The sequence below is a fragment of the Bison bison genome, unplaced genomic scaffold (genome assembly GCF_000754665.1).
Source record: "Bison bison bison isolate TAMUID 2011002044 unplaced genomic scaffold, Bison_UMD1.0 scf7180017864063, whole genome shotgun sequence".
Classification (NCBI taxonomy): Eukaryota; Metazoa; Chordata; class Mammalia; order Artiodactyla; family Bovidae; genus Bison; species Bison bison.
The window spans coordinates 1,498,038-1,514,542 of record NW_011494635.1 but is presented as its reverse complement, the minus strand read 5'-3'; the positions used below and the strand labels follow the sequence as shown (position 1 = coordinate 1,514,542).

At 44.2% G+C, this 16,505-nt stretch overlaps 1 protein-coding gene across 1 annotated transcript in view; it reads left to right on the top strand.

Annotated features, from left to right (window-relative positions):
* RALGAPA2 (Ral GTPase activating protein, alpha subunit 2 (catalytic)) overlaps positions 1–16,505 on the top strand; it is a 283,032-nt gene that overhangs the window by 183,951 nt on the left and 82,576 nt on the right. Inside the window, exons 36-37 of the mRNA XM_010836602.1 lie at positions 1,731–1,886; positions 8,239–8,397. Coding sequence (XP_010834904.1) covers positions 1,731–1,886; positions 8,239–8,397 — 315 coding nt within the window. The remainder of the gene's footprint in view (positions 1–1,730; positions 1,887–8,238; positions 8,398–16,505) is intronic.

Here is a 16,505-nt window from a genome sequence, read left to right as displayed (position 1 = left end):
AGACAGACATGGGCAGGGAAGCAATGACTTTGGTCCCCGTATGGAAATTGGAGAAGAAATCAATGACTTATGGGTGAAAAATGAAGAGTTGGATGGAGTCAAAAGTTGACTTGACAGTAGCTGTGATGGTTTTGCTACCAACTTGTTTCCTTCAGGTAGACCCCAGGGTGGTTGATATTTTAAAATTTTGTTTCTTCTTGGCTAAATGATTTTCTGACGGAAAGATATCCATACATTTATACACACACACACACACACACATATACATCTCCAGAACATATTCTAAAAGAATCCAGAATAGTTAAAATAGAAATTAACATATCTGAAATAATTTTCTTACTTTTCATTACTTTTGTTTTGGTTTCTTGATCATCTGTGCTGTGGGAAGCTCTCTGGGTACCTAAGTGAGACTTACCTCTGAGAGCTGAGCATTTAGCAAAGGGGCTGATAAGGAGATGAAGACAGGACAAGAGCATATCAAGGTCAAGACCATGTACTTTCTCGTCAAGAAGATTTTAGTCTGAAATAGTTATTACACTTTCAGTAAATTGTTCGTCTTACTAATAAAATGATTTCTTATTTGTCATGGAATATATGTAGTATGTAACTCACATTTCTAAACTAAGCATTTCTTAACTATCATTTTAAGAAAAGACTATAAGATTAATTCAGTGCATATATTGATTGTCTTTGGCACAGAAGAAATTCTTCTGTTTATTTTTTTTTCAGTTGTGTTACCACAGGTGCTTTTCTGAAGGAATAGAGGTTTATGAAAAGTAAAAACAAAATATTGAAAGATAATCTAAGTACTAAGAAGAGAATATTCATACCTTAGCCTGAAAAAGAATTATGAGTCAGAGACTTTGGGCAGCTGTATAAATTGAACAACCCTTTTTAAAGGCAGTTTAGGAGTAGCTATTAAGTTTGGGAACATTTGTACCCTTTGACCTGAAAGACTGCTTTGAATGCTCCTTCTAGTTTGACCACACCAGGACTGTTGGAGAAAGCAGAAATGCCACAAATCCATCAACAAGGGAGCTCTGTGCATGTCTCTACATACAGATATATTTATGTGTTGGGGGAATAAAGTTGAAGGAATATGCATCAAACCTTTGCTAGTGGTTTTTTTAAAGTAGGTAGGATTTTGGAGCCCTTTCATCATTAATTTTTTTATCTTTTAAAAGAGAATTGTATTGACGTATACTTGATTTATAACATTGCGTTAGCTTATATAATGTGTATATATTATATATGTTAGCTTGTATAATGTGTGTACAGCACAGTGAACTAGTGGCTTCTCAAGTGCCGCTGTGCAGGAGACAAGAGACGCGAGTTGGATTCCTGGGTTGGGAAGATCTCTTGGAAAAGGACATGGCAACCCACTCCAGTATTGTTGCCTGGAGAATCCCATGGACAGAGGAGCCTGGAGGGCTACAGTCCATGGGGTCGCACAGAGTTGGCCATGACTGAAGCGACTTAGCATGCACACATGCACATACACATATCCGCTCTTTTTAGATTCTTTTCCCATATAGGTCATTACAGACTATTGAGTTAATGTTTATTTAATCTTTAATTTCATCTAACTTTGTATTACAATTGTTTATAAGCAGAAAGTTATAAAAATGAAAATACTTAGATTAAAAAAAAATTCACAAGCACATTCCCGCTTAGTGAATAAGAACAGCTCCTGTTCGGTCCTCACTCTTTTCCCTTGTGACCTGCATCAGGTGGACCTGTCAACCCACTGTGGGTTCATGGGCGGGCTTCAGCGCAATGGCAGCACGGGCCAGACCGCCCCCTACTACGCTACCTCGACCGTGGAAGTCATCTTCCACGTCTCAACTCGGATGCCGTCAGACTCAGACGACTCGCTCACCAAAAAGGTAAGGAGCCTCCTTGGGGACCACGCTTGGCTGTCCTGGGACAGAGCAAAGTCTGTGATGTGTCACTTGGCTTCCTCTGGACACAGCCCTGGGGTCACTCTCCTCAAGCTACCATTGTCATTAATCTGAAATATCCTGCTTGGCACAAACTAGACAAAGATAACAGGAAAATCGGTCAGTCGTATAAGTCTTAAATCCTGGGATGAAGATGAAGGAAGCATCTTCGATGTTGTTAACTTTGGATCTTCTCTCCCGTGACTATTAACTGAGAGAAAGTTATGCTGTTGACCTCTCGGGCTGGCCAAGCTCATCTGACGTAAGGACCCTCTACGGCTGGGGTTGGAGAAGGCTGGTGCCCCCCAGGGCTGCCAGAGGGGGTCACTTGGCAGACCATCTGCAAAACGGCTAGTGCAGGTGGGCTACTGCCCATGGCCCCAAGTCCTGTTCTCCATCAGCATGGGGCCTGCGGGCAGTTTTCTCTCGAGTTCAGAGGAGACCTCCATCCTCCAGCTGGGAGTCAGCATTCCAGGGCCCCCCGTGCGTTCTAACCTGCAGGCTGAACACGTCAGCTGACCAGTGGGAAGTGAGGGGGCCCCTAAAAGAAGAGGACATTTTACTCTGGGGAGGAAGCCTAGAAATCTAACCCATGTCTGTGTTTCCAGATTAGAACAACTGGGCCTCACATGCTGGTGCCAGGGGCTGAGCCCAGAACCCCCTCTTGACAGCCCTCTCTTCCAACAAGGATCCCAGGAACTGAGGCAGCCCCTGGAGGGTGGAAAGCAGACCATTCTGATGCTAAGACTGGCAGTTTGGTGTTGTGTCAGGTGGCAGGGAAGTGTCTATAGCCAGGGTTCCAAGTGTGTAGTCATTCCCTTCATCAGCCAGTTCCCTCGGTTTTCCCATCTATTAAATGGGATTAAAAACACAGTTCATGTCCCAGGGTTGCTGGGCAGTGGATGGGCAACGCCTGCAAAATTGCTGAGCACCAAGCTGGTACCCAGCAGCCCTCATCCTTGCCCACTGGTTGGATGGACTCTTCTTCCTGGCCCATTAGGTGAGTGATTGATACTGGCCTGCGGGCTTCCCTCTACCTGCCTCTTTTCTCTTCTCTGTGGTTTTGCTCTTTCATCACTGCAGCCATGGCCATCCGGACCACATACACAGTAGGTGGCCGTACTCATGGAACCTCAGTGGTAAGGTTAGGGCATGATCAGACTCCTCCCACAGTGACCAGGGGTCTTGGATGTGCAGAGCATGACTGACTTTCCTTCAGTGGCCACATACCGGCTCCTCAGGGCCTATGGAGCTGCCTCCACATCTTAGGTTTTGGTGGTGGTGGTGTTCTTAGTGGAGGGGACCCTGCCCACAGAGACGTGATCTCAGATTACCCAGACCCTAGGCAAGATTCTCAGGCATGCTCAGTCACTAAGTCCAGTCCGACTCTGCAACCCCATGGACTGTAGCCCACCAGGCTCCTCTGTCCATGGGATTCTCTAGGCAGGAATATTGGAATGGGTTGCCATACCCTCCTCCGGGGGATCTTCCTGACCCAGGGATTGAACCCACATCCCCTGCTTGGCAGGCAGATTCTTTACCACTGAGCCACCTGGGAAGCCTCAGGCAAGACCCACACATCATTTTTTTTATTACCATGTAAATTGCTGCTACTCTGCAAGTGCGTCACCATAGTCTATGATTTTCTTATTTATGACTGAAAACTGTTTTGTTACAAGATTGCTTTATATTTTAAACTTTTAAAAGAATTATTTCCTAAGTAGGATTGCCTTTTTTTTTTTTTTTTTTTTTTGAGAAAAGACTGTTTTCTTGATAAAAACACCCTGTTATAAATCCTGTTCCGAGGCTTGGCTGGGCTGTAAGGTTCCCTACTGTAATCAGGCAAACACAGCTGATCCCTTTTGCTGCTCCAAGATTTAGCATCGTTAGTGACAAACTCTCTCTATCAGGACGTCTCACAGCTCAACCAGAAATCAGTCACAAGAACAGCGGCCCCACAGTTCCTCGTCTCATTCCGACTGAATTGTCCCTAACAGCTTAAAAATGAGCTGCAGAATTCTAAAGTGATTCATGCTCTCCTCTGCCCCCGTCACGGGGCCACTTTTTCAACCCTGCAATCTGGTGGCAACCCCATACTGAACTCTTGATCCTTCACCGCAGAAATTCGTTAGCTCCAGCCCGATTAGATTTTTCACAGCTAATCTAACTGCTGTAGGGGTTTGCAGAGTGGGGACAGAGCTGTGCTATTGGATTTGTCCAATTCATTTGACTCCAGGACTATAATTGCACTTATGTCTTACAAGGCTTTTATAGCCCGAGGCTGGCCAGCGCATAAAAAACAAATTGGCAGTGATACAGGACGAGTGGAGGGGATGAAAGGCCCACATTATCAGTCTCCAGGCAGCACTGCTCTGGCAGGAAGTTTCCTGGTTAATTTACAAATAAAACTTAGATTTTAGGATGGGCATACTGTCGGCCGAACAATGGGGATGTCAGGGCTGCCTGTTACTTAGTAAAAGTAGCAGCCGGGCCCACTGAGAAGCAGGAATTCTTCAGTCAAACAGACGACTCCTTCTGGAGCCAGCTGGCGACGTAATGCAATTAGTCGGAAAAGGAGGTCAGCCCATTAGGTGTGTACCAGGGCCAGTGTCAGCAGTGGGCGCCGCCTGGCAGCAGCGGGCAGAGGGGCCCCGGCAGAGGGTTTGCACAGCCCTGTCAGGGTGAGAAGTGGCAGGACAGGCACTGATTTCTGAAGGCTCAAGCCCCGAGCGTTTGTCGAGCCTCTTGTGCAGTTGAAGCAGTAGCTGGCGTGAAGGATGGCTCGTGCAGACGACACACCACTCCCATCAGCTTGACCCGTGGGCTCGAGTTTCTCCCTGGAGGGCCCGTCATTGGAATTCTCCAAAACTCACATAGTGACGTCTCTGTAATGAAACCCCCTTTAGACGGAGTCGCGCTTTGAAGCTTTTGGGGTACTCCTGGGTGTTCTGACATGGTTGACAGTCTGGCCGGGTGACTCCTACTTGCACTTCCTTCCCATGTTCTCGTCATGGACGGAAGAGGGTGCGTCCTTGCTCTTCACGCCTGATGTATCTGCAACTGGTTCCATGGCCTCAGCTCTAAATTCTGCGCATTGGCGAATTAACCTATGACTTGTGCAGAGGTCTGAGGCAAGTGACAATGAGGGCAGCTTTCAGGCGGTGAACCTTGTGTCATGACCACTTGCAGTGTCACCACGCCAGAAGTGTGGACCTGGTCCTGTGATCTCATCCTTCTTGGTCCGTCCTGAGGATACAGTTGTAAACAGAATTGGGAGAAAAAAAATTTTTTTTGATGTGGACCATTTTTAAAGTCTTTATTTGTTACAATATTGCATCTGCTTTTGGTTTGTTTTTTTGGCCGTGGGGTATGTGGGATCTTAGTTCCCCAACCAGGGATCGAACCTGCACCTCCTGCCCTGGAAAGGGGGCGGCTTCACCACTGGACTGTCAGGGAAGTTCCAGGAGACTTCTGTGGGTTATGTGATCAAGTTACCTAATTTAGAAAAGGGAGGCTAACTGCAAAAATCTCAGTCCTCACTGTATTACCTCAGAGCTGATGCCTTGTGACTCACGAGTCTGGACAGGGAGCAGCTTCACCACTGGACTGTCAGGGAAGTTCCAGGAGACTTCTGTGGGTTATGTGATCAAGTTACCTAATTTAGAAAAGGGAGGCTAACTGCAAAAATCTCAGTCCTCACTGTATTACCTCAGAGCTGATGCCTTGTGACTCACGAGTCTGGACAGGGAGCAGCTTCACCACTGGACTGTCAGGGAAGTTCCAGGAGACTTCTGTGGGTTATGTGATCAAGTTACCTAATTTAGAAAAGGGAGGCTAACTGCAAAAATCTCAGTCCTCACTGTATTACCTCAGAGCTGATGCCTTGCAACTCACGAGTCTGGACAGGGAGCTGTCTCAGGTTCTGGGGTGCCGACCTTTGGTGGGACGGCCATGCAGGAAGGCTGTTCAGTGGGTGTGTTGGTCCTGTTCAGAAGCATGTGCCAACCCTGCAGCGAGGGGCACAGAACTACCCAGAAAGTTGTCTCTCTCTATGGCGCGAGCAGGGCAGATGTGTGCCCCCGGGCAGCCCCTGCCCTCAGTTACCTTCTCCTGCTCTAAATTCCTCCCAAAGTTTCCATCTGAAACCACTCCGATTTCCCTCAAAAACATGCCTTTATTGTGCCGCTGGTGAGCCACTGCTGCGTTTTGACTCCAAAAGAGTAAATTTTAGGAGTGCGTCATGAACTCCTTGCATGTTTTATTGAAAGGGAAAAAGAAAGGAAAATGGATATCTAGAAGTAGAGAGATGCCTAATGTTACTGTGAAAACCCAGGGTCTTTTTTTAAAACTATTTACGTAAGGGATCAGCCTCAACTTTTGCCTGCTACCCTTCTAGTCTTTATATGTAAGAGAGGAGGAGAAGGAAAAACTTATGTGCTGGGTTATTTTACATTTGGAAAGTTGTGGATGTCATTGAATTTTTCCACACCCATCACACCTCGTGTTCAGCACTCGCAGTAAAGTGTGTCCCAGAGCCCAGGTTCAGATGCAGCTGAATCAAGTGCCTCACGTGGGGGCCGCCCGAGCTGGAACCTCACCTCACTGTAGGTGCAAGGGTACAGTGGTCCCCAGAGGTATGACAGAGGAAGGAAGAAGCAGGCACTGCAGGAGACCAGCCTCCCTTATGACCTCGTGAAGAGAAGGGAGGCCTGCTGGGATGGCCTCGGGTTTTCCCCTTGTGGTCAGAGAGTCTATAAAGAAATTGCATTTATATTAGTGTGTTTTAAATACATGGTATTTGAGAACATCCTTTTTTATACTGTAAGACAAAATGCTTGATTTGATATGACATCTCTATTTTATTAAGAACCTCTAAATTTAGTTCTGCTCAGGGCTCACCTGTTAAATAAGTTCGCAAGCAAGACAGGCTATGTCACGGGCATAGGCGGGTGTGCGGGGGCGAGGATTCACATTCTCAGTAGGCATCCTAGGGTCTCACCAGCCAGTCCCTATGGGTTTAGGACTTCAATTTCAGCCAGCATTTTAGCTTTTATAATCGAGTTTGCTTGACTCACAGCCAGGCCTGCCCCCAAGAACTCACTTGCACTCCTCCAGCCCCAGATGCACAGTCACTGTGCAGGAACTCCGGGGAGGGTGTTCTTGCATTGGACCAAGCTGTTCCCTGATGGATGCGCAGAGGGTCCCTTCCGTGAAGGCACCGGAAGCCCTCCCCAGAAAGGCCAGGAGTCTCTGACTCGTCAGCTTTGGACCGAATGGCCTCTTGTGTATAAATGGGAGGGCTAGGGGAGTTGCGCTGTCACAGAGCTGTTGCCCTGGGGCGCAGCCTAGATGGCCATGGGCAATGGAGGTGCATGGATTACAAGCCCCCGCCCAGCTTCCACGCTGCTTCTGCACCTGTGGTGGGGGGTGGGGGGCTTGCCTTCCTGAGCCCCTCGCCTCCTTGTTAGACTACATAAAGGTGATCTCAGAGCATTAGTGGAAAGACAGAACAAAATGTACGTGTGAACAGACTTTTCTCTGCAGTAAGGCACTCTTTCAAAGCTAGGTACTAGTGCTTCATATTAGTTTCTTATTAAATTTAAGTAACCCTAGTTATTGGAGAAGGAAATGGCAACCCACTCTAGTGTTCTTGCCTGGAGAATCCCAGGGATGGGGGAGCCTGGTGGGCTGCCGTCTATGGGGTCTCACAGAGTCGAACACAGCTGAAGCGACTTAGCAGCAGCAGCAACCCTAGTTTCTTAGACAAAGGTAATATTATATATACTTTTTCTTAAAGGTTTGTCCTAAATCTGGTTTTTATACATTTGGTAATGATTGTGTTATAATGGCTTCTATTCTCTTATATGCATCTTATTTTCTTAATCAGTATCAAATTAAGAGCCTTATGAAGCTCTTTTGTAATATGGAATAAAAGACTCATACTGTCCATTGTGTAGAAACACACTCAGCCACATAAAGCATCAGGCTTTGCTGCAGGAATCAAATTAAATTTTTAACAAATCCTGGAAAAGGTCCTGTCCCCACGCAGCCACATGTACCTGTGATGCTCACATGCCTCTCTTGGTTCCAGTGTGTTTCGTGGAAGGCGAGCTGTGTGTTTTTTTTGTTCATGCATTTGTGCTTTTTTAAAAATCTTCATAGAAGGCATCAGTGTTGTAGCCTTTTTCGGTGGTGAATTATTTTTGCCTCTGAGTATAAGAATTCAATTTGTAAGCCGAGACCCTTCATAAAGTGCTGTGATCACTCTGATTAATAAGGAGCCAATTTGCCCTTGCAGCTCCGTCACTTGGGGAATGACGAAGTCCACATCGTCTGGTCCGAGCACTCCAGGGACTACCGCAGCGGGATCATCCCCACCGCCTTCGGAGACGTTTCAATCATCATCTACCCCATGAAGAATCACATGTTCTTTATCGCGATAACCAAGAAACCCGAGGTATGTTTTCACCACACTCTCCTTGTGACTTGTACAGCGGTTTGCCATATGATTCCCTGTTACTGAAAAACAGTGTCAATCGATATGTTAAAGGGGCCACTTGACATGTACATGAATTACACGTGCTGTATAGGAATTAAATATGAATTGGGGTTTTTCAAACATTCTTTCATCAGGAGCACAGAATTCTGTATTTTATTGCTGAGATTCTTTGAAAATTATATTGTAAAGACAGTATGGTTTTTTAAATGTTTTTCATGTTTAAGACTTTGTAATATAAAGAAATGATTAAAAGTCTGGGGCATCTTGATTAATAATAATAATATCTGAATGAGCACCATGTCACATCCAGCATTTTATGGGTGACTGTGGGTAGAGGATCCAGCCTTGCCTCTGCCGCTGCTAACGGGGGTCAGTCCTAAAGGATCTTGGAAAAGTCCTAAAAAGCTGGGCCCCCCTGAGGCTCAGTCTATGTCGGGGCTCTAAAGATGGATGCGTCTTCCCACCCGATCGGTTCAGCTGGGTATCCATCATGGGAACGGCCAGAACCGTTCGGTGTCCTGAGCGCAGGACCTAGATTGGCTTCTGTTTCCGCCCTTGTCCTGCCTTTAGTGGTGATTTAACAGCGCTGTGTACAGTGACTTGATTTTGTTTGGGAATTATTAATCCAAGGTGGGCTTTGTAGTCTTTTCAGTAAACCTCTAGTGTATTGTCTCTCCTCAAGGGAATGACACGTGCCTTGGCTTGATACTAAGTACAACCTTCATTTCCATTCCAAATTGTCCTCCTGCAGGAGCTAAAAGTTACTATTCTAAATATACTCTTTTTCAGCTTTAAAAATAAGAGGCAAAACTTTCCTGGGATTTATAACCTAAAAGTGTTCAAGTTGTGAAGATTAAATGAGCTAAGAAATGAAAGGTGTTTAAATCAGTGCCTGGTCCAGAGGAAAAAGCTACTTAAGAGTTGATAATGATGATAATAATAATAGCTTTTATTATTATTGCTATTATTGTTTTTTGTTATAGTTACTACCATGAAAATAGAATAAATAATGACTGCGGGACAACTCCTAAACTCAGAAAAGTCCCCACTCTGGCTGGTGAGGAGCCTGACATAAAGAGAACCCTCGTTTCTTTTCAAGGAGTGGAGATGCCAAAAGTTTTTCATATTAAATATTTGTGTGATCTTTGGTCCAAGTCTGTGTGTGTGAAGTGTTCAGTTTTGTATAAGAAAATGGCTCTTACTGCTAATAACATTTGCGTGTGTCCAAGGACATTAATTTAAAAAATTAAACTGAAAATTTTAATATTAGACAACTGATAAATTTAGTATCCTGTGGCTTTCCAAACTGGCAAATGTGTTTCTTTAATATTTAGTATGGATTAACTGGCTCTATTAGTTCATTTTCAACATGGCCCTCTAAAATGTCATTTAATGTCTTAAAAATGTCACCTTTATTTTTAGAGCAAATTAAGAATATAAAAGGTATTTCAGTTCACTTTATAGTGTCAAAGTGATTTTTAAAAAGTATGATAGTGCATGAAAACAAATATTATCATACCTTTTAAAATTTCTTTTAAAAAATATGTAAGTTTTATAAATTTGGCCATAAATTCTGACAAGATGAATCAAGCAAATCGCTTTCTTAATATTTTAGTTCAAAAGGCCTAAAGGAAAGAAGAGAATAATGGCCAACTGGAAATTTAGTGCTATCCCCACATTTAAAGGACAAACCATTACAATGTAATAAAATTAATCCAGACATTTCCAGGGCAAGTGTGGCTGACCTTTTGTTCGCCAACCACTGACCTCAGGGTGAATGCGAGAGGCTTGTGGAGGGAAAGTCTGTTTGTTTGGCTTCGGTCCCTGGTATTTAAATTGCATTCCCTAATCAAATGAAAAGGCTGTCCTCTCTATCAGGTTACAGAATCCATGGCAACATTTGGCCTTTTATATCCATAATGTTAGCCTTTTTGTTTGCATCTAAGTAGAGACACCTGGAGCAATGTTAACATTAACCGATTTAGCATTAATAGCTTCATTATATAAGAATTTCTGATCAGATAGCTGTTACTTTTGTTATATTGCTTCAGCTTGTATTGTTGTCATTTTTTATCTCCCTGCTTGGCAACCGGGCAATGATTTGCAAATTTTTTTTGTCTTGATTAATTAAGCAATATAATTATCAGTAACCACGATGCAGTCTTTGCTCAACAAAGCTTCTGAGAGAAAACAATGGTAAGTCTGTTAGTATGAATGCATTCCACGTGTCCCAGATGCATGAGGATATTACGGACAATGAGGGGAAAGGCCGCCTGGGAGCGGGGACAAAGGGTGTCAGGCAGGCCCGACACACTACACATACCGCCAGGGACGCTCTGCGGGCTCCCGGGGACACAGACGCCTCGTTAGATTACAGCTAGTCAGCAGAGATTAATTCTCAGCCATTTGGTGCAATAATTTACCCATTCCTCAGTCTTTTAACCAGCATGCCTTACCACGGAAGGGGAGGCTTTGTGCTCGAAAGGTTTATTTAACCTTGCCCACTTTTAGGGATTGCCACCAAAATCAATATTTTTGCTAAGAAATTGTCATGACGCAGCTGCTCAAAGTTAAGAACAATCCTTCTCTGAAGGACAAGGACGTGTACAACTTTCCACAATGACCACATCGGAGCATCTGTGGAGGACTTGTATCTTTCATCTGAACTTGGTGTGACTGTGTTCTGAGTACGCTATACTGGCCTCCGGGTAGCCATACTTCCCTAAGAATAATTTTAATCCTTTTTGTTTTTTTTAGGAGGGAAAAAGAAAAAAGAAAAAAAAAAATCTCGTCAGTACACAAAAGTCCTGCTCACTGGACAGAGTCATGCATATTCAAATTGTACTTTCATTCACTGGGCCTCATTAGTGGCCTGTGTAATAACGCGGGGCTGTTTGTAATACAAGCTCACAGACAGCGCTGCTTCCAAGGCCTTTGAAATTGAACATATTTCGCTTTTTCATCCATACACCTCCCTTAAATATACAAATTATGTGCCTGGCAGAACCCGCCTTGCCTTCATAATACAGCCTCTACAAAACAGTAGGTTGCAGGAGCGTAGCTGTGCTCACGGGAGGCAGGGATCTGAGAGGGTCTATTCCCTTCTCGAGCTTTTCATCCAACTTTAAAACATATAAATTTACTGAAAAATCAGTGTGCTTACCAACATATTGGGTTGGCCAAATAGTTCGCTCAGGTTTTCCCATACTGTGGACATCGCCTCTTTAGTCACGGAAAAGAAATACGCTATTGCCAGACTTGTGGTGGTGTTTTTTTTTTTCTAAGTTGGTGGTCAGGGAAGACGTACACCCAGGGCAGAATGTGAGATTTACAGGGTTTGTTAAAACACTCAATTTGTCCCGTAGGAGAGTGGTTCATAAAACCTCCTGCAGCAGGGGGATACCATGCTACTTTGTTTCTTCAAGTGACTGGAAAAAACAGGGGAACTCAGAACACTGTGGGTGCTCATTTGCTTGTATGAATTTGTGAAGGTACATTTTAGCATTTTTGCTGTTTTTCTCCAGGGACCTTAGTGATTGGCTGGTGACTCTCTGACCAAAGGGTGGATGAGCCGAAGCAGCCTTGACCAGGAGTAGTTTAGGACAAGAGGAGGCTTTGAGGAAGGGTCCTTTTTGTCACCCCAAGCAGATTGTCCATTTTGTAAATGCAAACCACGTTGGTGTTCTCTAGGATCTCCTTACTTGGCCCTGGTAGATACGGGGTTGGGACGAAAATATGACGATTCCATCGTTTCTGAGAAGCACAGGCAGGGGTGGGTAACAGGATAGGAGCTGGGACCCCAAAGTTCCAGTCCTTGTGCTTCCGCCGCAAGGGTGTCCTGGGCAAGTCTCTCAACATCTTTGGACCTTAGCTTCCTCAGTTGTAACACTGAGGTTGGGGAGCATCCATCTTCCATGGATTCTAAGCACCCCTTTAAGAGGAGAGGCCCTTGTTGGAACCTCCTGTTCCTAGATGCCCATCCTTTCCCTAAGTTGCCCTGAGGCTGCTGTTGTAGTTTGTGGCTCTCCTGCAGGCTCAGCAGCTATTGTGTGTGTGTGTGTGTGTGTGTGTGTTTGTCTCCAGGAAGACACCTAACCCAGGACCTTCACTGAGAGCAAGTTACGTACTCGGGATGCTGGTTAGGGTCCAGGCACCAGAAGCCACAGGAACATTTGCACATGTGGGATCCTGAGTAACCAGTGCTGGCACCCGTTTTTGGAAGGAAATATTTTCCTAGGGTGACTTTATTGTAAAGGGGATGTGTTTGACTACAACATGGTTGTGTAAATTTCTTCTTGTTTCAAATGTGCAGTTTGAATATTTCAAATATTTCTTAAACATTTCTCTCAACCCCAGCCAAATGTCCTTTTTGAGATTAAGTCATACATTTTCAAATAATTTGGGGACATTCTCAAGGAAGGTGAGTTGCTTATTTTTGAATATGTAAAGAATTATTTGTTTTGAAAAGATAATTAAAGACACTGAACAACTAGAATTCACTAAATATGTTATTAAATGGATAACTGCAATATGTTCTGGTTTGGTAATTTATTATTATTGTTGTTGGGAGGTTTTTAGGTGGAGGAATGACACTGGGAACTTTGTGAAAAGGCAGCTGTCATTTGCAGATGTTACATCAAAATCAGATTTCTTCTCTAGTTCATTGCCACTCCTAATTAGAGGAATTCCCTGGATAGAAGGATCTATATTATTCCTTTTGTCCAGTTTTGAAAGACTGTCTGAGTCACCCAAAAACTGCTGCCAAAGAATAATAACGAACATTTATTTATTTATAACATAAGCTTCAGTACAGATGGAAAAAAAAATCTATGGCCTATTATTAACTCCTAGCTCCTGTTTTATCTTTCACAACAATTTAGCTATTAAGAATTCCCTCTCAATTGATCTTCCCCAAAAGTTGCATTGTTTTCCCTTTTTTCAGCTGGTCTTTGATATTTACATCTTCCCACCTTTGTCTTCTCCTCCTCCTTTGGCGAGAGTCAGCCTGTGTAAATGTGCGAGCAGCCACTGGAAGAGCCTGCTGTGTGTCAGAAAGTGGGCAGTTTTCATCTTCTGCCCCAGCTGACCTCAGCAGGAAGGGCCTTCCTCTCTGACCGCTCAGCATGCACCCAAGTGCCTGCTGAAGCTCCTGCGTGTGGTTGCATGTGCCCTCAGCTAAATCTGGGCAAGGCAGGCCGGGACGCTAGGAGCATAGAGAACATCTCCATGGTCAGGACACAGGCCCACTGCCCCCAGGACTAGACGTGCACTTTCTGTGCTGTACTTGAAGTTCATTAGTTGATTGTTTGTTGTGGTTGGATTTTTATTGTTTAGTTAGCTTCATGATTTTTTTTTTTAATCACAGCTCCATCTCACTGATTACTGGATTCTTTTTAAGGTTAGGGCTGGGACCTTATGACAGATCCGTAGAACACTTCTCCCCCGCACCTCATCACAACATCAGCTGGGCTTTTGTATAGTAATGGGAAGCATCCAAAAGAGCCGCACATCTGAGACCTTATCCGCAAAATCCCTGGGGAAGCCCAGACACAATAGGGAAGTCGGAAACAGAGGCATCCGAGCAAGTTTTAGAGTCTGATGCCTTCATCTATGGCTTCAGCAAACCATAAACACAGCAGTCATCAACACTGGCTAACTACTAGCCAGACGAACATCAAGTCTTACACTAATCATCTATTTATTTCAGTTTCTTTTATCTGGCATATCATGTAAATCAATCTCAACAACAACAAAAAAATCACAAGGCATCCTAAAAGGCAAAAAAAACCCACCAAAAAACCCGCAGTTTGAAGAGACAGAGCAAGCATCAAAAGCAGATTCAGATATGGCAAAGATTTTGAAATGATCAGATCAGGAATTTAAAAGAATATGCTAAAGGCTCTAAAGATGGACAACATGCAAAAAGAGATGAGTAATGGAAGCAGAGAGATGCAAACTCCAGGAAAGAATTAAAAGGAAATGCTAGAAATCAAAAGCACGGTTGCAGAAATGAAGAATGTCTTTAATGGCTTTATCAGTAAATGGAATTAGTGAAGAAAGGAACGGAGAGCTTGAAAATATGTTAAGTAGAAATATCAAAACTGAAATGCCAAGGGGGAAAAGGATTACAAAAACTGAACAGGGTTCAAGATCTGCAGGATAATTAAAAAGAGTGTGTGCATGCCTAGTTGCTCAGTCGTGTCCAACTCTGCGACTCCATTGACTGTAGCCCACCAGGCTCCTCTGTCCATGGAATTTTCTAGGCAAGAATACTGGAGTGAGTTGCCATTTCCTATTCCAGGGATCTTCCCAATCTAGGGATCAATCCCGCATCTCTTGTGTCTCCTGCATTGGCAGGCAGATTCTTTACCACTGAGCCACCTGGAAAGCCCCAGTTACAAAGGGTAATATACACCTAGTGTGGGAATACCAGAAGAGAAAGAGAAAGGACAGAAGAAATATTTGAAATGATAACATAAATACATTTTTATATTATATGTATTTTAGTGGCTTAGTTAGTAAAGACTCTGTCTGCAATGCAGAAGTCCTGGGTTTGATCCCTGGGTTGGGAAGATCCCCTGGAGAAGGGAATGGCAACCCACTCCAGTATTCTTGCTTAGAGAATTCCATGGGACAGAGAAGCCTGGTCGGCTACAGTCCTGGGGATCACAGAGAATCGAACACGACTGAGTGACTTTCCCTTCACTTACAATATGTGAAAAATTTCCAAATTGAAGACAGATACCAAACCACAGATCCAGGAAGCACAGATAGCACCAAGAAGAATAAGTACAAAAGCATCTACACCCAGATGTGTCACATTCAGACTATACGTTGTAGACAGAATGTTTGTGTCCCTCACACCCCAGAATTCATGTTTTGAAATCTAACCACTAATGTAATGGTATTTAGGGGTAGGGGTAAAGGTGATTAGGTCACAAGAGTGGGGCCCTTGGGAGTGGTATTGGTGGCCTTTTGGAAGAGGACCCGAGAGCTTCCTTACCACTTCTTGCATGTGAGGACACAGAGACAAGACAGCCATCCATTTATTAGCCATCCGATTCAGACTTTCCAGCCTCCAGAATTGTGAGAGTTTATAGGCCACCCAGTCTACGGTTGGAGAAGGAAATGGCAACCCACTCCAGTGTTCTTGCCTGGAGAATCCCTGTCTATGGGGTCACACAGAATCGGACACGACTAAAGCGACTTAGCAGCAGCAGTCTATGGTACTTTGTTAAAGCAGCCCAAACAGACAAAAATTAAAAATAACAGGAAGATCTTAAAAGAAGCCAGAGGACAAAAATAAGTCTAAAGGCTCCAGCCTAGGAATTACATTGAACTTCTAGCCAGAAATCATGCAAGTTAGAAGCAAGTGGAGTAAAATATTTCAAGTGTTGAAAGAAAAAAAAACACCCACCAACATAGAATTCTGTATTCTTCAGAAATGAAAGAAGAAATACTTTCTCAGACAAATAGATCAGATCAGTTGCTCAGTTGTGTCCGACTCTTTGTGACCCCATGAATCCCAGCACGCCAGGCCTCCCTGTCCATCACCAACTCTCGGAGTTCACTCAGACTCGTGTCCATCGAGTCAGTGATGCCAACCAGCCATCTCATCCTCTGTCGTCCCCTTCTCCTCTTGCCCCCAGTCCCTCCCAGCATCAGGGTCTTTTCCAATGAGTCAACTCTTCGCATGAGGTGGCCAAAGTACTGGAGTTTCAGCTTTAGCATCATTCCTTCCAAAGAAATCCCAGGGCTGATCTCCTTCAGAATGGACTGGTTGGATCTCCTTGCAGTCCAAGGGACTCTCAAGAGTCTTCTCCAACACCACAGTTCAAAAGCATCAATTCTTCGGCACTCAGCCTTCTTCACAGTCCGACTCTCACATCCATACATGACCACAGGAAAAACCATAGCCTTGACTAGACGAACCTTTGTTGGCAAAGTAACGTCTCTGCTTTTGAATATGCTATCTAAGTTGGTCATAACTTTCCTTCCAAGGAGTAAGCGTCTTTTAATTTCATGGCTGCAGTCACCATCTGTAGTGATTTTGGAGCCCAGAAAAA